General features: G+C 37.6%; 1 protein-coding gene across 1 annotated transcript in view; it reads left to right on the forward strand.

The window, feature by feature from the left end:
* ST6GALNAC5 (ST6 N-acetylgalactosaminide alpha-2,6-sialyltransferase 5) overlaps nt 1-26,790 on the forward strand; it is a gene marked incomplete at its 5' end in the record, with an annotated part of 77,214 nt that extends 50,424 nt beyond the window's left edge. The window contains 4 exons of the mRNA XM_083360242.1: nt 5,651-5,726; nt 15,570-15,979; nt 22,387-22,494; nt 26,453-26,790. Coding sequence (XP_083216368.1) covers nt 5,651-5,726; nt 15,570-15,979; nt 22,387-22,494; nt 26,453-26,684 — 826 coding nt within the window. The 3' untranslated portion in view covers nt 26,685-26,790. The remainder of the gene's footprint in view (nt 1-5,650; nt 5,727-15,569; nt 15,980-22,386; nt 22,495-26,452) is intronic.
* Nucleotides 26,791-26,990: the final 200 nt, after the last annotated feature.

Here is a 26,990-nt window from a genome sequence, read left to right on the forward strand (position 1 = left end):
TTCCTTCTGGGATACATTTATAGGATGGAAAAACTACTCTAAATCTGAGCATCACGTCTACTAACAGTTCAAAAATTATTGTATATTATATATGACTTTTTAAATCCACATTGCTAATCTAAAGAGGGGCTGCTATATAAATTGATTAAATAAATAAAATGTTGCCTCCTATCATATCATCAAGGGATGGTTGTAGGAAGGGGCGAAGTTGATGAAAGAAAGTCTTGCTTATAAAAGGATTTCATACCCCTGAAAGTCTTTTATCAGTCATATTTTGTTCTACTCTTTTTAGATTGTTTGCCTGCAGATATTCAAATCAGCAAGGCAGAGACCAGAAAGATAGCTTTTGCTTCTTTTCCTACTTTCTGCTTAAAAAAGAGGGGAGGGGAAGCTTCCTGTTGTGTACAGATGGAAGAAATAAATCTACTTGATTTTGATGTGGCCTAATTTAAATGGAATTTTAAAGCACGATTGACAATCAGGCTGCTCAGCATTCAGCAGATTTCATCTCCATTCTTTCTGCTCCATTATATACTTACAAACGTTTCCAAAATGAAGGATTCCTGGCATTGGGGGTGGGAATGGCCTTAGAGGACATACTTTGCATACTTCATTACAACCATAATTGAGCACAACATTGATGTTGCTAAGTGAGACATTTGTTAAGTTAGTTCTGCCCCATTGTCAAGCCCCGTGGGCCCGACACACAAGGGAGGGGAGGAAAGCTCCATGCTGGCTTGCCGCCTCCCTCCCGGCCCTTCTCACTGCAGAAGTGGGCGCCGCCGCTGCTGTAGGTCCTCCACGGTTCAAGGCTCACCGGCAGAGGCAGGGGCCAGTTGCCGCCTCCCTCCCACATCATCTCATCCTGGTGGAGCTGCCGCCGCCACAGGAGTGGATACCGACGCTACCGTTTGTGACACCCATTTTATGACCTTTCTTGCCACAGTTGCTAAGTAAATCACTGCAGTTGTTAAGTTAGTAACACTTCTTAAGTGAATCTGACTTCCCCATTGACTTTGCTTGTCAGAAGGTTGCAAAAGCTGATAACATAACCCCAGGACACTGCAACCATCATAAAGGTGAGTCAGTTGCCAAGTGTCTGAGATTTGATCACATGACCATGGGGATCCTGCAACGGGTTGTAAGTCTGAAAAAATAGTCCTAAGTCACTTTTTTCAGTGACGTTATAATTTTAGACAGTCACTTAAAACAGTCACTGTTGTAAGTTAAGCACTACCTGTATTACAATTAGTGATATATGTTATACAGTTTATGTGTGTTATATAGTTAATTAGGGATACAGTATTTGATGTCACATTTTAAGCACTGCAACCTAGAATTTGGCCATATTATTAAGGTTCAAGGTTTTGGTTATGATCTTTAAGTCCCTACATGGCATGGGTCCGCGATACCTCGAGGACCACCTGCTGCCGGCGTCGACTCCCCTCCGCCCTGTGCGCGCCCACAGAGAGGGCCTCCTCAGGGTGCCTCCTGTCAAGGAATGTGGACTGGTGGCCCCCAGGGGGAGGGCCTTCTCTGTGGGTGCTCCGGCGTTATGGAATCAACTGCCGGTCGAGCTCCGGATGGCATCAGACCTCCGATCCTTCCGTCGCGGGTTGAAGACCCATTTATTTGAACTAGCGGGTCTGGCCTGATGGGGGTACTTGGGTTTTTTATTGGTTTGTTTTAGTATTCTGGTTTTAACTTGGGCATTAATTTAATTATTTTTTAATGTTTGTATTGGTGTTTATATTTATGCCCTGTGAACCGCCCTGAGTCCCTTTGGGAGAAGGGCGGTATAAAAATCTCAATAAATTAAATCTCAATAAAATATTATTAGTAAAGCTAGTGTTATCTTTTATATGTGTGTGTGTGTGTGTGTTAAATGTTAAGCATTCAGAATACACTTGCTTAGTCCCAGACACGGGGCAAGTCTCCCTTTATTCTTTGTTAGCAAGCCAAAAAAGTTACATATATATGTGTGTGTGTGTGTGTGTGTGTGTGTGTGTGTGTGTGTGTGTATGTATGTATGTACCATATGTATGTATGTATACATATATATATATATATATATATATATATATATATATATATATATATATATATATATATATAAGGGACGCGGTGGCTCAGTGGGTTAGGACGCTGAGCTTGTCGATCAGAAGGTCGGCAGTTTGGCGGGTCGAATCCCGAGTGCCGCGTAACAGAGTGAGCGCCTGTTACTCGTCCCAGCTTCTGCCCACCTAGCAGTTCGAAAGCACGTAAAAATGCAAGTAGAAAAATAGGGACCACTACGGTGGGAAGGTAACAGCGTTCCGTGCGCCTTTGGCGTCTAGTCATGCCGGCCACATGACCACGGAGACGTCCTCGGACAAGCGTTGGCTCTTCGGCTTTGAAACGGAGATGAGCACCGGCCCCTAGAGTCGGAAACGACTAGCACGCATGTGCGGGGGAACCTTTACCTTTACCTTTACCTTTATATATATATATGTATGTATATATATATATATATATATATATATATATATATATATATATGTATGTATGTATGTATATATATGTATGTATGTATATATATATATATGTATGTATATATATGTGTATATATGTATGTATATATATATATGTATGTATATATATGTATATATACACACACACACACACACACACACACACATACACACATACACACACATGGATTTGATTAATTGCATGTTGATTGCGATATAGGAGACCATTTGACTATGGGATAGTAACAGAAGTAAATCAAACCTGGTACGATTCTTGTAATTTTATTTTTTCTTTTCTTTTATGTTCTGTGCTGAAATATGCTGTTCTCCAGCTTGTGGTATTCCCTGATTTCTGCAGGTAAACAGCAGCAATAATTTCAGCCTCATAGATGCTTAAATTATTACAAGAGCTTCCCAAATCTTATAAAATAAACCAGTCCATGATTAGCCTTTATAAAATTCATCATGCAGTTTTTAAAGTCTGGGTGGAACAGGGTATTGAAAATGCTCATTTTGTTTAAACAGTGGTAATAACTTTAACTTCAATATTCATTGGATGTTGTGATTGTGGCTTATTTTTAAAAAGTACCGTATTATTAGACCCATAGCATTTATACAGTAAAGGAATGAGTAAGGCATCATGTTCCTGGAGAAGCAAGATGAATAATAAAATAATATATTTTAATAAAATGTTTTACAATGTTTAAATTATGTCCTGGAAGAAATATATCAGTACAATTTTAGTCAAAGTTTAATGTTTCTGGATGACCATCTTCTTTTGAACTACCTTTCTACTACATGAAAATTGACAACTAGACTACAGAAATGGATTTTTGAGCCTCTAGTTTTGCTAAGAAACTAGACTTTCAATATTGAAAAGGCAAATTTATAGCCCCAATTATTCAGTGAGTTGAAGACTACATGTTACTTATGACTTAGGAATGAATTGCTTATAGACACAGATAATATATGAACAGTTACCATGAACTATAGTCACCCTTTTTAAAACAATTATATAAAACTTGAATGTATTTAGTATATATAAAAAAATCACACACACAAACACACTTTTTGTTATTATATTTCTTATTTACTACAGTATTTTATTTTTATTCTGTTGTATTAAATGGATGCCACATTTAAAAATAAAACAGTAGTAATCAATTTAGTGATTGTTGATTTACTAGTTGCTTTTAGTTATTATGCTAAACTTCTTGAATGGTATCATTTTTAAAGGGGCGAAGATGTTAACCATTAATTAATAAGTAAACAAATGCTCCCAAATGCAGCAATACCGCATATTGCTCATATAATATAATACATGGGATATATGAACCACACTAAACTTGTGAATATATTTTCAAATGCAAATAATGCAGTGTAATTTCATCCAACTCCAAAAGTGTTCGACTAACATTGTCTGTTGACCCAAGCCATGATTTCTTCTTTGTTCTTCAGCATATAAGATCAACAGTTATTTCTTCTCTTGTACCCAATTACATTATTCTCACCATATGAAAACAGTTTCTTTTCCTGGGCTTGTAAATGCGTTTCCAAAGATGAGCTATATTTTAATTATTCTACAGAAAGCTTTAATAGCAGGCAAACCCTTGAAAAGGAGTTAATGTGGCGGAAAACACTTTCCCTAAGCAATGCCTTTTCATTGCTCAACAATGCTTTTTAGAAAAGAACTTGTTACATGGAAAGCTTTATGGAGCATGGTGTTTTTTTATCACCTTGAGATAAGAGTCATGTTGTATAATCAGTAAATATTTGTGGTGAGACAGTTTAAACTGCTTGAGATTAAAGGATATATTTTCAGATGTAATAATGAGCCTGTTACTAAAGCCTGAAGGCATTTGTGGAAAGTGAATAATCAATCCTGTATCAGAATGCTGGACTTTGTTTACTCTCATAGTGAACAAAAAGCTGCCTGATGTATTTATTATTAGATAATTAAATCAGTGTCCAGTGGTAGAATCATGTTAATTAATATTCAAAGAAAGGACCAAAAAGAAAGTTGAGTTTAATTTTTACATCTAGTTACATATTTTACCTTTTAAAAAAAGCCTATTAAATTTCTCCCTCTTTTATACGTAAGGTTTAATAGTGTTAAAAAAGAAATAGCTTGCTAATCTGTTAACCTATGGATGGCAGACAAAGCCTTTAGATAATAATTAAGTTCAGACAGCACCAAGGACTCCACAGTTCAACCCTGAATTATATATATTCTCTTCTATCAGTAAGAATTAAAACAAGAATAATTTCCCTGTGGTAGACTCAAAATTCACCAACAGAAGAAAAGACCGTGCCTATTATTCACATTGATATGTCCCCAAATTATACTTTGACAGTATAAGCTTCCCCCATGAAAGCTTTCAAAAGGTGCTGAACTAACAAAATACTCCATTTGATTTGCCTTTTTAACTGTATAAACAACTTTAGACTGTATGTTATACTTGCTTCCTTTGACAAGTAGACAGAAATAAGCTGCATGGCAAGCTACCTAGGAAATATCTAATTTCCATCGAATTGTAAGTTAGTAAGCACTTTTTCAGATATTATAAAGTCTAATAGGTCCACAGTATTCATAGTTGTTGCCCTATCCAGGATTTGACATCAAATCATAGATCACTTGATCATTCAGTTTAGGTTGGTTGGCTCCTAGTGTCCTAGACATGGCTTGGCCAGAAAAGAATATGCCATGGAAGAATGAGGCAAGTTAATTGCCTATTGCCAATAAAGGTCCAAATATGTCATGTATCCATTGTGATTTAAATTCCTTGCTTCTTTTTCTCATCCACAAATAAATGGATACTTATGCCATATAGTGCATGGGGGCTTTGAAAACAAACTATTGCTATACATGTACCTAACTACCAGATCTTGCCTGAAATCCCTGGCTTCCTACAACCTTCCTTCATTATGTCCTGAATACTTGAGATCATCTCTAGATACCAATCGATGGTACAATTGTATAGCTATAGCCACTTAAGAAGACCTGCCATAGCATAGGACTGGAAGAGAATGGAGCCTCAGAGTTTGCCCACATTTCCAGCCTGATATTTCAGGGAACATTATTTGGGTACAGTATTAAGATAAAATACAATTTAAAACATGATTGTTGATTTTTTTTTCAGGTTAGCAAACAGTCTAGGTCTTTGTGTGGTAGCCACAGGGCTGCAGGTCACAAGCAGGGCCAAGACCACGAGCGGGGTGAAATCAAGACAAAAATGAAAATTGTTTTAATTTAACTTGATATTTAATTAAAGCTAAATTAATTAATATAAATATTTTATCATGTGATCTCTGCTGCCACATAAGAAATGTATATCATGATGAAAATAGGCCTGGAAGTGATATATTTGGGGCTTTTGAGGCGCTGAAAAAGCATACTGTTTCATCATGTGTGTATGTAACAGGTTTGATATCTTTTATTCATAGTGGAGCTAAAACCTTTAAACAGTGGGAGAAAACTAGCAAATGAAGCCGTGTTATAGCTGGCACAATTCTTCTATTTCAAGCTCCATTTCTTGCTCAGCAAGATGACTTCCACCTGCTAGGTGACCTGTGGGAGATAACTTCTTTGCAAGGAGAACCTATGTTGAAAAGATGTCCATGCAGATGTTACTTTATTCATGCTGGGTGCTTATGGCTGTTGGAGAAAAGAACACGATAGGTCTGCATGAACTTTAAAAATGTCATCTTTATGCAAATTATATTCTACAGTATTGCAGACAAGAAAAGGAAGGCCCATTTAGCTAACTAATTCCCTTGTTAATTGTTCTGTCTGCAGCTGCAAAGGACATAAAAAGGATATAGACTTCAAGGGTCTGTTTTTCTACAAGAAGAGGTCTAGGAGGGAATTTAGGATTCCATTTTTTTTGGGGGGGAGTAGGGTATAATATGGTCCTAGTGCCATGATAAGCCCTTGCAAAGATCTAAATTTTCATTGAGACAGAGCTCACTAAGAATATTTTCAATTATATTGTAATCCTGGCTTAACAAAACCATTGATGGCTTAATTTGGAGGGAAAAATAGAAATTTGCCAAACTGATTATTATTTAACCTCAAGTCCTTTCCCATTTTAGTCCCTGTACTGGAGCAACAGTCTGGAATCTGCTGGCACAAAATACCTTATGTTGCCTTTAGCTAGGAATTAAATGAAAATTTTGGCTTTTTGGAATGTCTTTTGCCTCCTCTGGTCTGCTTACATCTTTTCTCTGATCATTTTTTGTATGGAAACCTATTGCTCAACAACACAAAATTGTAACTCAGAGACAAAGCAATATTGTTTTTTTGTCAATAGAAGTCTCAATAAAAAGAGATGGCCTTTATCTGATCTGGAATGCCTTCATGGAGAATCCATTCCAGCTTCATAGTTAAAGAGAATTATGTAGGATGGCATAGCTACAAAGAAACTTGCCTCAGACTCTCTCTTCACAGAAGATCAGCAGCAGTCCTTCCCCCCAAAAAGGATATAAAGGACAGGAACAGTCTACTCAGAAAAGGAAATACTTTGCTTGCTTTTCAGGAAGGAGGGGCAAAGTTAGTGACTTTATTTCATTCTTAAAGTATTTAATGGAATTGCTTACCAGTCCAGTTAAAGACATAGGAAAATATATGTCTTGAACACTCTGAAGTTGTAAGCATTCCTGCGGTTTTAATTTTGTATCTGGTCATTTCATTGACCAGTTTTCGATTCACACATTGGGTAAAAGTCTGTTTTGAGAGTTAGTTCTCATATATGCAAAGAAAGACTTACTTGATATTGGGTGTAACTATTACATAAAGAGGGAACAGATTGAAGTAGGGGCCCCAAAGAAATGAAAGGAGACAGACAGTCTGCTCATTCCATAGGAATAGCAGGAGAAAATGGCTAAAGAGAATACAACAGTGAAATCTGCTTATATATATCTTACTTTCAAAGAAACATACATGCTAGAATTATTTCATAATGATTTCAGACTTTTTTTAACCAATACACGACTTAATTATAGTACCAGGAAGAACCTTAGTTACCGAATAATAATCTGTTTCTGGGATAGTTGCCACCACATATTAATAATAGTCGGATTATATAAAAATGCATTCCATTAATTCCATGGAGGCTGGAAAGCTTACAAATATGTCCACGGAAAGCAGGATGGTTGAACAGTAGACCTTATTTTTAACAGAATCATACCACTTATGTCGGTGACCTTGGAAGTCAAGAATGACAGTTCCAGTCTCCCTAATTGGCATAGTGTTTGAGGTTCAAGGTGAAGGAAGAGGAGAGGTAGAACTGACAATGGATTGCGGGAGATAAGTATTTAGTGTGAGCTTGTAATCCTTCTCAAGCATGGCACGCTTTTAATGCTGTCCAGAAATTGGATGGACGTGATCAGTTTTGGGACTTTAAGAATAAAAGTTACATCTTGTTGAACTGGGGCAGAAACTAACAGATATTTCAGAATTAGCATGTGTTCTCTGGTATTCACTCCAGTCATCAGCCCAGGTGCTATATTATATGGTGTTTGTAGTTTGAAAGAAAGCTCTTTAAAGTCCCTTTGTATATGCACTGAAAATAGGTATACTATTGTTGAACAAAGAACTGAGTGGGCAATATTATTTTGGTCAAAACTGTTTTATGTGCTTGTTTCAACTCACATTAAAGGAACAGATTGGTGCCTGCTAATTTTTTTAAAAAACAAAAATATATTTCATTTTGCCTTTCCAACCTATTTTACCTTTGTCACTGAAAAGCCATCAAAGTGACATAACTGGTGCAAAGTGCAGCGGCACGGACACTTTTGGGAGCCTCCCGATACTCCCATATCACACCTCTCCTCCGTGCGCTGCACTGGCTTCCAGTTGCCTTCCGAGTGAAGTTCAAGGTGCTAACAATGACATACAAAGCCCTACATGGCATGGGTCCGGACTACCTACGGGAGCACCTTCTGCCAATGTCAACACCCCACCGCCCTGTGCGCTCCCACAGAGAGGGCCTCCTCAGGGTGCCACCGCTCAAGGAATGTCGGCTGGTGGCCCCCAGGGGGAGGGCATTCTCAGTGGGTGCGCCAGCTCTCTGGAACTGCTTACCAACTGAAATCCGGATGGCCCCCGACCTCCGCACCTTCCGGCGCGACTTAAAGACTTACCTATTCCAGCAGTCCGGCCTGGCCTGATAGCTCTAATTGGGGTCCCAGTTTGTTTTGATTATTGTTTTTCAGTACTGTTTCATTAAGTTCGCCTACCTTACTCTGTACACCGCCCCGAGTCCCTCGGGAGAAGGGCAGTTTATAAAAACAAACAAATAAATAAAAAAATAAATAAATAAATAAATAAATAAATAAATAAATAAATAAATAAAATAAGAAATATATTTTTTTAAAAACAAGTAAATATTGCTTAAGAACTAATTAAGAGCTAGTTAAGACATCCGGCTAAAAACTGGGTGTTTCTGTTGAGTTCGAGTTCTGCCTTAGGTACAAAGCCAGCAGGGAGATCTTAAGCCAATCACTCTCTCACAGCCCTAGGAAGGAGGCAATGGCAAACCACTTCTGAAAATCCATGCCAAGAAAACTGCAGGGACTGGTCCAGGCAATTGGCAAGTGTTTTGAAGAACCTAACCGCACGCACACACACAGAGTATTGTTTTACGAATCCTAGTTCACAACGGTATGAACATTTCAATACATAAGGATAATTTTCTTGCTAGTTTAGGAAGGTTTATTTGGAAACGATGAAAGAACTGGATCTATGAGGCTATTCAAGATGTTAGATTGTTCTGCCCAGCTGGGGCAATTTTACTTTTATGTCGAATTGCCCTAGTAATAATTAAATGCTCCTATAGTGGAATTTTCATTACATTAAGGTCACATATGGGAAGGTGTGTTTGACCTTTCAAAAGTGGTATCATAAAAATGCCTAAATTCCTAGTCTTAGGAAAACAAGTAAATGCTGTATCAAAAGAGGCCAGTGCATCTCTTACTTTCTGCTTCATAAGGCAAGACCAGGCATCATTACTAATTTATATCTTGGTACACTTACTCTTAAAAAATAGTTTCATACATATATGTCCCTTCTGCGAAGTTAAATGGTATGTCATTATGCTGACTCCAGCTTTTCTTCAGTTCAATCCCTAAGAGGCCTATGAGATTAATATATGGAGACACGCTAACTGTGTGACTAATGACACGTAGATAATTTTTTGCCACAAGAAATCATGGTAGTTAATTTCATATAGTATTAAGAGCTGCCTGTCATACACTGAAAATACTCAGTATTTTAATAAGACTAAACTTTTAATGCTGAATGTGCAAGAGTAAGGCTTTATATAGTAAGTGTTCCCAAACAAAAATAACCATGGCATAAGGAATTGCAGTTGCAAAGATGCAAATCTTGACTTACATCCTGCTATTAAAAATAACTGATTGGTCTTCACTGTGTAAGTTTCTAGAAATATACATAGTGGGGTGTAGGCAGGGCTTTTTTCTCATAGAACGCTCAGAATGGAGTTCCGGCACCTTTTTTGGATGGAACCTTGTAGGGTAGGCAAGGTGGGTTGTATGACATGTGTGAGTTCCGGCACCTTTTTCTTTTACAAAAAAAGCACTGGGTGTAGGTAATGTTCTTCATTGACCTAACAATGGTTCTCTAAAATGTTTTCATCAGAGTACCACAAAGGGACATGCTTATTTAGTTTGTAAGCTAAGTTGCAAATGTTTTTCATAATTTCTTGGACCTCAAAAGAATTTTAGAATTTTACTAAAAGTCATTCTCCATTTTGTGAAATCAGAAGATGCTATCTAATTGCCCTCTACCATGGCTTGAGTTAATTTGACTTGTAAAAATAATAGTATTACTTCCATTGACCAACCTTACTTTTTAGTAAAGATGTTAATATGTAACTACCTGAGCCACATTACAGCAAGTACTTAGATTCTTTTAAGTAAGGATTGGTTTTACCTTGTGTTAGCACGTAGGTTGTGTTTGTGTGTATATATAATTTTGATTAATATTTTAATCAAAGATATCACTAATGATATGTATTAAATAATTCTTTACATCAAATAATACTTTCCACAAAATTTAAATAATACAGAAAACTAAATCACACAGAAAATGCTCTAAAATTTGGTTTTGCATATGAATGGTTATTGTCAGCCCTCCAAAATAGGCCAAACCTAGAAAACTTTAGACATGCAAACTAATACTCCTTTTATTATAAGGTAACAGAATCTTACAAGTCTGAATGTGCTTCTCCCTCATGGGAACTAGAACAATCACGTCTGAGATGTTTTTCCAAATTACACTTCTGCCCTGGAATCACCCCATTGTCTTGGTGACATCTCTTCCTACTCTTCTTCAAAGTTACTCCTTTTGTCCATTATTTTAAAAAAAAAGTGTTCCATAACTTCATTTCACTTAAACGCCTAAAGTGATTGTTCTTCTCTATTCTGTGTTGCTCAGACCACATTCCGAATATCGCATTCAGATCTGGACACTGCATTTTAGGCCACTGCCAAGATTGTACGTCATACATCCAAATGAGAACAACCAAATAATAAGGAGCCTGGCCTTGGGAAGAAAAAAACATATAAGAAATGCTTGGAGGAATTGGATATTGTAGTTGGAGAAAGTCAGATTTGTCTTAAATATCTGAAAAGCTGTCACGTAGAAGACAGGGCAGAATTCTTTGGTGTTCTAAATGATGGAACAAGAAATAATTGGTTTCAGCTACAAGAAAATAGATATTTGTTGAACGCAGAAAACATAAAAAACAGTTTCTGGCAGTGAGAGCTCAACAATGGTGTAGGTTATACCAGGAAGCGGTGGACTCTCTTGGATGATCATATGTTTGAGCGGCTGTAGCAGTAAACCCTGGTCTAGGTAGAAGGTTGGATTACATAAGTAACTTTCAAACTTAATGTATGTTCCCTAATTCTTAGCAGTGCTTCCAGTTTCCATGATCCAGGTTACTAAAACAAAGTAAAGTTAAGTCCAGAACATAGCAGAAGCACAGTGGCATTCTTTTGTGTGGAGCACAAGAACCATTCCTCCTTCAAGATTAAATGCTTATTTGATATTCCGTTCTCTGCTATAAAATCTAACATCATGGTTGACAAAGCTCTTACAATTTTATTGATATCACCTGCTGTAAGGCACATGGACTTAGTAATTCAAAAGTTTTTATGTTTTTGACATTTCTTATGTCTGTACTGCTGTAACTATTGGGATGGGAGATATATTAAACAGAGTTAACATTCTGGGAATTCACGTAATATTGAAAGAAAATATTCCATGTCTTTATATTCATAATCAGAATAGTAAAGTTGGAAGGGACCTTGGAGGTCATCTAGTCCAACCCCCTGCTCAGGCAGGAAACCCTATGGCTGTCCAGTCTCTTCTTAAAAACTTCCAGTGTTGGAGCATTCACAGCTTCTGGAGGCAGGTTGTTCCACTGGTTAATTGTTCTGTCAGGAAGTTTCTCCTTAGTTCTAGGTTGCTTCTCTCCTTGATTAGTTTCCATCTGTTGCTTCTTGTCCTGCCTTCAGGCGCTTTGGAGAATAACTTGACTCCCTCTTCTTTGTGGAAGCCCCTGAGATATTGGAACGCTGCTATCATGTCACCCCTCCTCCTTCTCTTCATTAAACTAAACATACCCAATTCCAGCAGCCGTTCCTTATATGTTTTAGCCTCCAGACCTCTAATCATCTTTGTTGCTCTTCTCTGTACTCTTTCCAGAGTCTCAACATCTTTTTTACATTGTGGTGACCAAAACTGGATGCAGTATTCCATGTGTTTATATTCCATCCATAAACATGTATAAATGTTTATATATGTATAAACATTTGAATTTATCTCTTTATCTATCTATATCATCTATCTATATTTATATCGTCTATCATCTATCTATATCATCTATCTGTCTTTCTGTCTATCCATCTAATCATCTCTAATCATCTATCTAATTATCTATCATCCATTATCTATCTATCTATCTATCTATCTATCTATATCTATCTATCTATCTATCTATCTATCTATCTATCTATCTATCTATCTATCTATCTATCTAGCTATCTATCTAGCTATCTATCTAGCTAGCTAGCTAGCTAGCTAGCTAGCTATCTATCTTATAAAATTGCCAAGAGTTGGACTTAACTGAATGGATAACATCATCTATCTATCTATCTATCTATCTATCTATCTATCTATCTATCTATCTATGTTCTGTCTTATCTGTCTATGTCTGTCTGTCTGTGTCTCTCTCTCACACGCACACACACACAGATTTATCTTTATATATCATCCACCTACCTACCTACCATCCTAAATGCAGTTATAAGCATAAAAACTACTCAGTTCAATTCTGATACTATAAATGCTGAGCACGTACTGAGAAGTACTGTTTTAAAATTCTTAGCATGTTTCTTTTGTACAAACACAAACTTTTGGTCTGTTGGATCTTGGAGTTTTTAAAAAAGGTAATATCAGAATTGATTCCGGTTAATCTAGGTCTACATGACAGCTCCGCTGAGAGCAAAGGAAGCTAAACCAGTGAGGGCAACACATTGGTTCCTTTAAAGACTTGCTGAAAAATGAAGATGCTTTTGTCATTGATCTTTTTTTAATGCAATGCTTCCTTTTCATTCAACCCTTCATGCTTCTAAACTATGAGTCTCCAGTGTTTTGGGGCTCTTGAGCTTTTAATGTTGGAAAAGTTTGTAAATCTGGTAACAACTATTGTCTTAATATTAGTAGATCATTCAGGGAATTGTTTTGCTTGAAGACTTAAGTATACAAACAAACAAGTAAAAGTAGTGTCACAAAGCTACTAGTATTAGCTGTAAATGGTCACAGAATGTATTATCACAACAAGGCAACACTTTTTAGAAAGGCAAATTATTCAAAATATCTTTTATTTCAACAAAACACCCATTTCAAAGCAAAGAAAAGCAAACCAATTTCCAAATCATATCTAAGCATTTTTTTCTGAAATGTTCTATAACTTATATTTGCAATACAGGTAGTCTTTGACTCATGACCACAATTCAGCCCAAAATTTATGTTGCTAAGCGAGACATTTGTTAAGTGAATTTTGCTCCATTTTACGACCTTTCTTGTCACAATTGTGAATCACTGCAATTGTAAAGTCATAACATGGATGTTAAGGGAATCTAGCTTCCCCATTGACTTTGCTTGTCAGAAGGTCGCAAAAGGGCACATGGCTCTAGGACACTGCAACCGTCATAAATATGAATCAGTTGCCAAGCATCTCAATTTTTATCACATGATCATGGGGATGCTGATACTAATCAAGGAGAGAATCAACCTAGAATTAGGGAGAAATTTCTTGACAGTTCAGTGGAACAACCTGCCACCAGAAGTTGTGAATCCTCCAACACTGGAAGTTTTTAAAAAGAGATTAGACAATTGTTTGTCTGAAATGGTATAGGGCATAGGTCTGCAACCCGTGGCTCCAGAGCCGCATGCGGCTCTTTCAGCCGTCTCCTGCGGCTCCCAGTCCTCTGCCATGTGCAGTCCAAAAAAAAAAAAGTGGGACTAAAAAAGTTCAACCGATCAATTTAAATATGCAGGGTAGATGCATATCTCGCCTTGGCTCCATTCTTCAGTCAAACCCTGTTCTGCGCATGCGCGCATGTACATGCATGTGCACACATTTTTTGCGGCTCCCAGATTTTCCTTTTGTGAGGGAACTGGTTCCGAGTGGCTCTTTCACTGTTTCAGGTTGCTGACCCCTGGTATAGGGTTTCCTGCCTGAGCAGGGGGTTGACTAGAACAGGGGTCCCCAACCCCCGGTCTGTGGACCTCTACCAGGCCATGGCATGCCAGCAACTGGGCCACACACACAAAGCCCCGTCCACGAGATGCAGATAGCACACAAAACCACGCACCCTCTCTGTGGAAAAACCTTTCTCCACGGAACTGGTCCCTGGTGCCCAAAAGATTGGGGACTTCTGGACTAGAAGACCTCCAAGGTCCCTTCCAACTCTGTTATTCTATTACATTGCCAAATGAAGCCAACAAAATCTGCCTTATGGGTTTATGCAGTTTCCTAATGTTTCCCTTCTTCTGGATCATCATCATCCCTAACCATTTTCTAATTTTACAGACACCCATTCAAAGTATACATTTTTAAAACATATGCAGTCATACTTTTATATTATGAAATCCAGTAAATCTATTCTCACTGTCTCATGCCTCTAAGCTTCATCATCCAGCCACCCAGTTTGTCTCCTTTCTTTTCTCCTCACCAGCACTTCTCTTTCATTCCCCTGTGATAGCTTATCTAACAACTTTATTCCAAGCAGTTTCCACTGCCTGCCTCTCTCCTTCTTTTCTGTGCAGGGAATGTGAGTGTGGCTGAGAAACAGATCTTCAACTGTCCTGAAAATCTCCTGAAATTATGTAATTTCCCCCCCTTCCTCTCTCCTTGCTATTTTTTTGAGCTGGTTCTCCAGAGAAAAGAAAGTGAAATAGAATAGAATAAATTCATTGAGAAAGAAAATAACAGCACTCCACAGATTATTTTTGCAGATACCAAGTTTTATTTAAAAGCAAAAATAAACAGCCTTGCTGAAATTCACTGTCTAATCACAATAGTTAAGTGACTTTATACGTAGGGAATCTGGATCAGATTGCCATGTTTCACCGTTTTAAAAACTTTTGACCTGTATTGTAGCCAATTTATTGTAGCCAATTTGTAGGCACCAGGCTAGGAACTGGGGGCGGTGGTGTCTTGAGTTCAAATCCCCTAGTCATGAAAAGCAGGAACTGCTCTTTTATATTTCCCAAGCTAAAGAAAAATATGTATCTGCAAATTGGCAATAATTTGCCAGGCTTGATAGATTTCTGAGATACTGTGATGAAGAGATAGGTGAGGTGAATTAACCTTTCCTAATGACATTGGAAGCCCGTCACTTGGATTTCGTTTGTTCTTTTTTTACCAGGTATCCTGGGAGTATTTTCTCCCCAATTCTGGAGAATTTGAATACGTATTTAGATATATATATATTTGGATGTATACTGAGACATTTATTTCTCTACAGCCTTTGAAAATGCATTGCACAAGCTGTGCTCTAGTCACAAGCTCTGGACACCTTTTGCGAAGCCATCAAGGGAAGAAGATCGATCAGACAGAGTGTGTAATACGAATGAATGATGCACCTACTCGGGGATTTGGAAAAGATGTTGGAAACAAGACAACCTTGCGAGTTATAGCTCATTCCAGTATCCAGAGAATTTTGCGAAATCGCAATGAACTGTTAAATATGAGTCATGGGACAGTATTTATCTTCTGGGGTCCAAGTACATACATGAGAAGAGATGGAAAAGGATTAATTTATAATAATCTACAACTGATGAATCAAATACTACCTCAGTTAAAAGTATATATGATATCTCGACAGAAAATGCTTCATTTTGATGACCTCTTCAAACAGGAAACTGGGAAAGACAGGTATGAAAAACAATTGTACAAGAATAGATAATGAAAGTACTCCTGTAATTGGTAGAATAATTATTTGAAGCATATCCTCTCAGTTTGAATCTCTTTGCAGAGTGCAGGAGAAGAACCATGTTGGTCTATGGTGGCAAAAAAAGAGAGAAAGAGAGAAAAAAATCTGGTAGCACTTTTAGTTTAGTTTATTAGTTTTAGTTTTATTAAATTTTTATACCGCCCTTCTCCCGAGGGACTCAGGGCGGTGAACAGGGCATATGATAAAAATACAAAACTACAAAAGTTAAAATAGAATTAAATTAATGCCCAAGATAAAACTATAAAATATACAAATATTTAAAACCCAAATTAACTCCCCATCAGGCCAGGCCAGCTTGTTCAAACAGGTGGGTCTTTAACCCGCGTCGGAAGGAGCGGAGATCCGGTGCCATCCTGAGCTCCACCGGCAGTTGATTCCACAAAGCCGGGGCGCCCACAGAGAAGGCCCTCCCCCTGGGGGCCACCAGCCGGCATTCTCTGACTGGAGGCAACCTGAGGAGGCCCTCTCTGTGGGAACGCACAGGGCGGAGGGGAGTTGACGCCGGCAGCAGGTGGTCCCCGAGGTATTCCGGACCCATGCCATGTAGGGACTTAAAAACCATCACTAAGACCTTGAACCTCACCCGGAAGACAACTGGTAACCAATGTAGCTTGCGGAGCAAAGGTGTAACATGGGAGTACCGGGAAACTCCCAAGACAACTCTCGCGGCCGCATTCTGTACCAGTTGGAGCCTCCGAGTGGTCTTCAAGGGAAGCCCCATGTAGAGAGCATTACAGTAGTCAAGGCGAGAGGTCACGAGCGCATGAGTGACCGTACACAGGGCATCCCGGTCCAGATAGGGCCGCAACTGGCGCACCAGGCGAACCTGGGCGAAAGCCCCCCTAGTCACAGCTGCTACATGATCTTCCAAAGTAAGTCGTGAATCTAGGAGGACTCCCAAGTTGCGAGCCCTATTCACGGGGGGTAACAGCTCACTTTTCCCAACTAACACATTATATTAAAGGCTGCTAAGTCTCCTTTTGTTGGCATTGATGTGTAGTTTGACTGGTTCCTTTTTAAAAATATAACTTTTTAAATTAAAGACTTTCAATTAAAATAATAAAGTAATTAAACTAAAAGAAAGGTAAAAAGAAAGAGTAAAAGGTGCAAACAAAGAAAATAGAAAGGTAAGAATATAGTAATTAAAAAGCAAAAAATAGATTAAAAAAGTAACTTCCAACCTTCATCACAAGTCTAAATAATTTTTGTAACTGTTCACCCTCTCTTAGTTTACAAACAATGATCTTTCACCCCATATCCCATCTATTATCTATAGGCAAATCCATAAAGTATCATCACTTCAATTCTGGTGTCATCAGAAAGTCCAGTAACAATTATCAGAAATAACAACATACCTTATTTAAATCTTGATCAAATAAACCAACATTATATTACTTCCTTTTACTTCTAATAGTCTTAATCTTCCACCAACGAGTCAGTTTTTACACTAATTGTGTTAGCATGTCAGTCCTTTGACTAGCAGAAACTAGTAAACAATTCTCATACTTAATTCCTTCCTAATATTTCCAGCGTTGGCATTCCAGTCTCCAAACCACATCTTGTTCAAATTGAAGTTCATTATAAAACTTGTCAAACTTATCTTCTGCGTGGGTATTTGAGCAAAATTTGGATGGTTGTCATAATTATACATTGTCCACAATATCTAACAGATATCCCATCATTGATGCACTTAAGCAAATACTATTCTTGATATACCATTCCTAATTATGAAGGTAATGTTATTCCTTCTTTCTTTTCCAGTCTTGAATATGACTGTGATCTTTTCACCGAAAATGTCCAATTCCAGACCAATTCTAGTCCATCTTAATTCCCTGATGCCAAAGATGTCAACATGTAGACAATTCATCTTTCATTATGATGTGCGTTTCCATATTAGTGCTTCTTACATTTCATGTTCCTATCATAATTCTGTCTTTTGAGTTTTCCTTTCCTGTATGATGGCAGCAACTGGATATCCTAAAGGTTTTAATTTAGCCAAATCATATACACAATTACTATTCTGAAAGCTCCCTAGTTCATCTTCAGAAGCTTTTGACTGCCATCCAAACTGAGGGGGCCAATCATTTGTCATTTTATATTTTTCTATTTTTCTGACGTTCTTGGCAAAATGCTCAAGTGAGTATGAGATGATGTCTTTGGCATTATCATTACAGTGATCCTCTCCATCCAGTATTTTACTGTGTTGCTGTTGCCCAGTGTGGATGCCTGCCTGCTTTAGCTGGGCAACTGGGATGACCTTCACATCTTTGGTGACCCTGCTGGGAATATACATTGTTGGCATACACTCTTGACGCTCTTCACTCATCTTTCTCAGGACCAGCCCCATAACATTAAAACAGCACAGCAGAACTGTGTGTGTGTGTGTGTGTGTGTGTGTGTGTGTGTGTGTGTGTGTGTGTAACTTATTAATAATGTGTATGAGCTATGAGCTTAAGTGATACCTTGTAAAGTTAAGTTCTCTTTCTGTGATCTTTCTTAAAAGCTAAAGACACTGGGCAGAAGGCCCACACTTGTATACAGATTGGACTTTATTTCCACCATTAAATGATAAGTTATCAACACACGTCAATATACGTCAAAAGGTTCCAGACAATCTTGGAAGGTCTCAATAAAACACATTACAGTTGATAATTGATCAAGTACTTGCCATCTGTCTCTCATGTAGCCTGCAGCAGCATAACCAACCTGTCTTCCTCACTTTCTCCCCGTTTTAAATCCTGCATCGTTCTAGTGACTCTATGCATCTTATTTTTTTAAAATTTTAATTCTATTTATATCCCGCCCTTCTCCGAAGACTCAGGGCGGCTTACAAGCTTAGCAGTAGCCTTCATTCTATGTATATACCTGCTTATTAGGGCTTTCACACACACCCCAAGCGGCATTATTACAAAGTCAGCTTATTGCCCCCAACAATCTGGGTCCTCATTTTACCTACCTCGGAAGGATGGAAGGCTGAGTCAACCTTGAGCCTGGTGGGATGCGAACCTGCACTAATTGCAGGCAGCTGGTGTTACTTAAGGAGGCATTAGCCCACTGCTCCACCAAGGCTCTTCTGATGGAGTAAGCTGCAGATAGCCTTTTAATAAAATGCATTACAGGTAGTCCTCGACATACAACTACAGTATTTTTACGACCTTTCTTGCCACACTTGTTAAGCAAATCATTGCAGTTGATAAATTAGTAACAAGGTTTTTAAGTGAATTTGGCTTCCCCATTGATTTTGCTTATCAGAAGGTTGCAAAAGGTGATCACATGAACGGTCATAAATATGAATCAGTTGCCAAGCATCTGAATTTTGGTCACATGATCATGGGGCTGCTACCAAAGTCGTAAGTGTGAAAAATGGTCATAAGTCACTTTTTCCGGTGCTGTTGTAACTTTGAATGGTCACTAAATGAACAGTTGTAAGTCGAGGACTAGCTATATTTGGAAAAGGTGCCACAAGACACCTGATTTTATAGACTTTACAGTATTTTTCCTACTTATTAACCTATAATATTTTTTGTGTCAAATAATTATTTTTGCAATATAGACAATGATGCAGTCAAATAACATATTTCTGCCTTAGCTTTAAATACCTAAATAAATATGTAGTGAATTCAGTTGATAAATAGAATTCTAGAATAGCACAATGTGAAGGTAGATGGTGAATTTAAATCTTATTTTAGATAATATACTTCAATAAAATAATTCACTGTTTTTTAAAAAGTACAATTTGTAGGTTTTTCTTTATTGAGTCAATGCTGTCATTTGGTGAATTATAAAATCTACTTATTGCATTCTTGGAACATTTTAGCAATAAAGCTTTCCTTTTCATATATTAGATACCTCTGAAGTACTCATCTTATACTTCCAACTGAAAAAAGGGAAGTTATGATGACACTTAACTCCCTTTACGAGCCCATTTATGGCTCACAAACAGATCTCTGGATCACTTTGTTTAATAAGTGGTCCTCTGTATGGCTGCAAACAACATTAGAAATGAATTTCTTCCCAACAACAAAGAATGGATTTATTTTTATTACTTATGTACTCATTAAATGTTTTTTTGCACAGTGAAAAGATGATGAGAGAATAAGTATCACACACATATTTATGTATACATTAAGAACTCAGAGAAGAATAAATTCAGTACAAATACATTTTTTCATTTCAGTGTACTATTATCCTCACTAGAAGTATTTTGCATCATATCATGTTACATTCTTTGGAAAACTCTTTCATTTAAAGCCTTCTCATGTTTTTAAAATCCATAGATTTTTTTTTAAAAAAATCCTCAAAGCCTCTCAGTGGCTAAAATCTTCAGTAAAGGTAAAGGTAAAGGTTCCCCCGCACATGCGTGCTAGTCATTTCCGACTCTAGGGGCCAGTGCTCATCTCCGTTTCAAAGCCGAAGAGCCAGCGCTTGTCCGAGGACGTCTCCGTGGTCGTGGCTAAAATCTTCATTAGCCGGTCCTCTTGATTATGTCATGTTTTATTAATCTTGGAAACAAATTGCTCAGTACCAAATGTCTTTCTGTCTCTTCTTCCTCCTTCCACTCAGATTTTGGTGCAAAGATCGTGGTTTGTATTAAACCAGACATTATCTTATTATAGAGAAGGAGGACAGTTCCTTAAGACCAGTTATTAACCAGGCTTATGGAATGATCGTCTCAAAGGGGCCATGAATCAAGGCTTTCAGAGCAAGAAGTGTGAACAAAATCTTTTTATACTCGATCTTCTAATTAGCAGATATAAAGCCATCAGTCCCCTTCCCAGTCTACCCTCCTTTATTAAAATAGATGCTTAATGATTGCTTTCTTCTGTCAGCTATCCACAGAATGTGTCATATTGACCAGCAAGCTGCCGAAGCTGTATGAAACCAGTAGTCCAGTTCTTACCAGTTTTGTCTTAGATGTTAGACAAACAGACAGGGCATTCCACGGCTATGTATATTCTCTGTTTACCAAATATTTCTGACAGCCGCAGACATGCTAATGTCTGTGTAGAAACAATCTTATCCCAAATATATAAAAGGAAGATAACTAGGGGGATAACCCAGAGGTTAGGTTGAGATATTAAAATACAAAGTATATCACTCAGTAATAAGCTGAAATACAAAGTTCTGATTACTTAAGAGATCCAGGGAAGTACTTACATAATGTGAAAAACATAAGTACTTTATAAGCATTCTGTTTTCTGGGTAAGCCTTCGGGTGTATATTTAGGCGTTTTTAACTGTAATGTGTGATGACAGCACTGTTTTACTTGGCTTGTTTGCTTTAAAACTGATGCCTGGGGAATTCCATACCAGCTTCAGGAAAACAGGAGCTACAGAGGACTGGATTTCTGCTACGAAAAAATTATCTGCAAAGAACAACAACCACAAGAACAGAATTAATCATCAGTGGATCCTGGACACTCGATCATATATGAGATGACATATTATTATTCATTTATTAAAACAAGTATCATTCATTTGTCAAAAAGAACTCTGGGTGGTAAACAGAATAAAAATACAGTATAGTAAAATAAAGAATATTTAAAACAATAGATAATGCCTCAATGAATGTCACATTTATCCACCAACCACCCCATACAAGCTCCATCAATATTCTGGCCCCAGAGCCTGTGGGAAAAGCTATCTGAAAGGCAGCACTTGTGCCAAATAAACTGCCTGGATGTTTACATTGTATGCAGTGGCGTAGCGTGGGTTGTCAGCACCCGGGGCAAGGCAAGTAATTTGCACCCCCCCTCCACAGTGGGCGGCGACCCGGCGGCTCGGATCGGAGCATGCCCCCCCAGATGTTGCGCCCGGTGCAGCCGGCCCCCCCTGCACCCCCCACGCTACGCCACTGATTGTATGTAAACCACCAGGAGCCAAGCTGAAATGAAAAACAACCATTTAAAAAATTCTGAAGGTTTCCCGACATGACAATTCAAAAATACACTTATTTTGCGGTGACATAAAATGTGTATTCGCCTGCTAATTCTTAAGTTAACCAGAGTTTTCTTTCTTTCCCATTTAATTAGTAGGACTAATGCAAACCCACAGTTTACACTCAAATCTTATTCAGGTAACTGCCCAGCTACATAATACCACTAATATCTGCAATGTTAGAATGAGAAATGCAATTACTAAATACATTTGTTCACAACCAGATGGATATAGTTAAACCTATTACATGGTATAGGAGTACTTTGAATGTTGACTGCCCATGTGTACAACTTTTCTATGAATTTTAATAGGTAATTTAAAAAAAAATCCTAACTTGAAGTTATCTCAAGTGTTATTTGTCACCTAGGGAACTTAATTGTTTCTGTTTTCAGGAAGATATCCAACACTTGGTTAAGCACTGGATGGTTTACAATGAGTATTGCATTAGAGCTGTGTGACAAAATAGACGTCTATGGAATGGTGCCACCAGATTTCTGCAGGTAACTGATTCATCTGCATTTTTTATTAGGTTGCAAAATTCAGTCTTATGGATTATCTATTTACACATAAATGTCTTTATACTACACAAAACACAAATGTAGGATGTTCCTGGAACTCCTAATTAGCATGTGCTGTGATTGAGTTTTAAAAACAACAAACAGCATTTAATTATATTTAATATATTTGTACTGTGAGGAGTTACTCATCTTGTTAGTTTCCCTTAGTCTTTTCAATATTTATTAGATAAACATAATGCTATAGAATACATGAAATTAATTTCTGGAGAAAAACCATTTGAAAAACTTAAAAATCAATATTTATTTATTTATTAATATTTATTATTATTTATTAATACTATTTCTATACCGCCCTTCTCCCGAAGGACTCAGGGCGGTGAACAGGGCAAGAATAAAAATACAGATTACAAAAGTTAAAACAAAATTAAATAAATGCCCACATACTAAAATACATCTATAAAACCTAATTAAAATAACAATAGCAACCCCCCCCCAATCCCCTCATCAGGCCAGGCCATATTGTATGACCATACGTACAAACACATGCCATTAATGGCTTGTTGCATTTATTATCTATGATCTGTGTATATGTGGGTATGGCTTAAGGCCACCTCACTTAGCTATGGAAATTCTAGCCCCGTTTGCCATTATAATTTAATGTGCATCCTTCATGATAAATAACAGCTCACAACCTTTCTTAAGAATCTGTCTATTCTTGCTTTTTTTCCCCAGTTCTTTTGGCACAGAAATATTATTGGGTCTTCTTGTTTGCACTGCATGTTTGAGATCTCTTCACATTTATTCAATCCGTTTGAAAAACCTTCATCTTTCTTTTTCAAGGTTCATGGTTGATTTGGAGGTGTGCTTCAGATGGTTGTCTGAAAAATTTTCAGCTCCTAGGGACAAGCATGGCAACTGCTTTGGTCATTTCTTCATTCCACAGATCAACCATGTCTTTGAAAGATTACCAATTTTTAATAGATGAAGTCCATACATCAGGAATCTTGCAGTGTTATCTGGTTTTTGAAAGTAGAACATTTTAAGAGGAACCGTGACTTGGAGAGAATCCAGTCTGTGTATTTTAACACACATTAGTGGAGCAATAGAGCTGTTTTGGATTCCTCTTCCCAGAGATTAATTTCTATTCTGACTAGCAAAACCTGCAGTAGCTATTATACTATGAGATTCTTCTTAAATGAATTTGACACAAAAGTTAAAATTAATGCCATTTCTGACAGCTCAGACAAGAAAACAGTTGGGCTGCACTGCAGTGTAGCAGTATGTAGTAATATCCAAATCCTATCCTAATGTCCCCTGATTGTCAAGATATAATATGAGAGGAATGGATTGATGTTATCATTCCATCTCTTTGCCTGCTTCTTTGTTGAAAATGCCTATAGACTGTTTATGCTTATACTAACAGCATTAAACGTTGAGCTTAAAGTTCTTCTCAGTGGGCTGATTTGCCATTAAGTAGAAGCATCATAGAGCATTTGAATAACTTTTCATTTTACCCAAAAGAAATATTGTAGTATATATAGAATACAGACGATTGCACCGTGCCATTTCAGAAAACTAATGTTTTTACGTACAGTAGTTACATCTGTAAATGCATTCCTACTATTATATTGAGAAGCATGTTAATTCTGACAAAGTACTAATTAATGTCTATGATATTTCATAAGATAATAAAATAAACGCCTTTATAGACTAGCAGTAGCTTTAGTATTAATAATAAACAAGGATAATGAAACCTTTCAGCATTCTCAAAAAGTTCATTCTGCTAGCATAAAAATATAATTGCTGAGTGGGGATTTAAGCATACAATTTTAGTCCGGGTTATTCAAACCAGAGGGCAGCATGGTGATTCAGTGGTTAAGATGCTGGGCTTGTTGACTGGAAAGCTGGCAGCCCAGGTTTGAGACCCGGGCGCCACATGACGGGGTGACCTCCCATTCCTGCCTCAACTCTTGCCAACCTAGCAGTTTGAAAGCATGCAAATGCAAGTAGATAAATAGGTACCACTTTGGTGGGAAGGTAACTGTGCTCCATGACATCATGACCATGGGAATGTGTTCGGACAGAACTTGGCTCATTGGCCTTGAAACAAAGATGAGCACTGCCATCTACAATCAGCAACAATGAGCAGAGTCAAATCCCACAGGGACTCTTTTACCTATTCTAACCAGAAGGATGAAACTTATAAACGTATCCCAATTCTCTTTGATGATGCTTAGGATTGGAATTAACATCTGGCCCCAAAGACACAAGATACCAGTGTAGATGTTCTCATCCTCTTGAACTTGAACAAGGGTGGGTTGCTTTGGGTTAATAAGAGCTATATTGATTTCAGCATTTTCCTAGCTGAATATTGTTTCTGTTTAGCATTTGGGTACCTTGAAGGGGAATAGCTGTACATTTTTTTACTCAAAGAATGGATAATGTAGGTATGAAGGAGAAATGTCTGTTTCTTTCTACCAGTCACCACACTCAGACATTACAAGGCTTATCGGTTCACACAGTACTATCTTTTCTTCCTTTGCATGTCTACTTCAGTGGAAAATTCATAATGTGATCTTGATGCCACTTGCATTGTTTTCCACCATGGAAAAACTGTTATTAATGGGGAAAGGGAAACCATGATGAATCATCACATTGTGCTTTATAACAGATATTATCAGCATTAATGTGTGGGCAAAAAAAGCATGTAGCTGTGACATTTCTTCTTGTAATATTTAGAAGATGTCACGGCATGTAGGTTTGGTTTGTTAATTATGCCAGAAGCCACTAGCACTGTAAGTCATCCATCTAAGGCAGGGGTATCCAACCTTGGCAACTTTAAGACCTGTGGACTTCAATTCCCCAGTTGGGGGATTGAAGTCCACAGGTCTTAAAGTTGCCAAGGTTGGATACCCCTTATCTAAAAATTGAGAACGTCTCCTTCATATTTATAGGTATGTGATAGCATTACAACTAGTTATATGAAGCTTATAACATTAAGGTGTTTCTCAGACATTATAAAATCTAGAGGAAGTGCTCCAGGGAAACTGCATCCCTTCCTGTCAGAGATGCTTAAATGATATTTGCAGAATTAAAAGGATTGTACATTTAAGTTTGTATGCTTTAGTTTCTGTGTGACTGCCGTATGCTATGAGATACAGGCACAATTACTCTTAAACTAAGATCCTTCATCAGCTTTTTATAACTGCCAGATTGATTTTTGCTTTGCCTTTTATTAAATTGGACTCATTTTAGTAAAAGGGACCACTGTATCAAAGGTGCAGATTTAGAGAGAAGAAATAAGAATAGTCATCATGGAGGGCACTAAGGATTTTCAGTTTGGGGGAATTTACATGTAGATCCCATCTGAGATGTTACAATTAATTTAAAAAAAATAAAAATTCCTTACTAAAAATAGTGTTGAGGATGAAGTTTCTATATACAGTATATAATTCATATCCTGGAGAATAATCTATGTGGCCGGGGTTATAAGTTTACCAACCTTGCAGTCTCTTGTGGTTGTTAAATAAAATTATTGTCCTTGCAAATCACCTAGGATCCTAGCAGCAGTTTAAAACAAAACCACACAACATTAGAACCACATTGATGGTTCTAAACATGCTTCTGTCCTGGTTGCTGTGTCGGCTGGATCGCCACCTCCCACACTGCTCATCTCCCTGAATGTAGCTCAAGTTTTCTCTCCTCGTGTATATGCAGTTTATATACATAGCACACTTCAGTGTAGTCAGCCATTTGGTTCTGGAGTGGTTATAGTTTACGGTAATTAGTTCAGATAAAATATTTAAATGTTTACAGTATTGGCCTTGTGGGTGATGAGGTGGATGGGGGAAAGGGACTTTTTGAATGACTTATTATTTGACTTATTGAAGACAGTCTTATTTTTCAGTCATATCCAACTATTTGCTCTTTTTTTCTACAGGGATTCTAATCATCCTTCAGTACCTTATCATTATTATGAACCAATGGGACCCGATGAATGTACAATGTACATTTCACATGAGCGGGGAAGGAAGGGAAGTCATCATCGCTTTATCACAGAGAAACGAGTCTTTGAGAATTGGGCCCGGACTTTCAATATTCACTTTTTTCAGCCAGACTGGAAACCAGAAGCACTCCCCGTCAATCATGCAAAGATTAAACTAGTATTCTGAGGAATGAATGCACAAGGCTGCAATCATAATCACTGACTGTATCAGGTTTCTGAGGATTGAACATCATATTGCAGCAAGCCAAGCTGAAAGAAGAAAGGTTAACAGGTTTTGTGGATTTTAAAAAAAGAAACCCTGCTACAATATTCAGGAAGTGGTTATGAAAGAATACCGCCCGCCCCCCAAAAAGGTGCTTGGTATTCAGTATTTGATTAAGCAGATATTTTCACTTCTATCTATTGCATATGTAAATGTGATTTGTTAAAAAGGAAAGAAGACAACACCTTTGATATTAATGAGCATAAATCA

Source organism: Vipera ursinii (assembly GCF_947247035.1).
Source record: "Vipera ursinii genome assembly, chromosome: 3".
NCBI lineage: Eukaryota > Metazoa > Chordata > Lepidosauria > Squamata > Viperidae > Vipera > Vipera ursinii.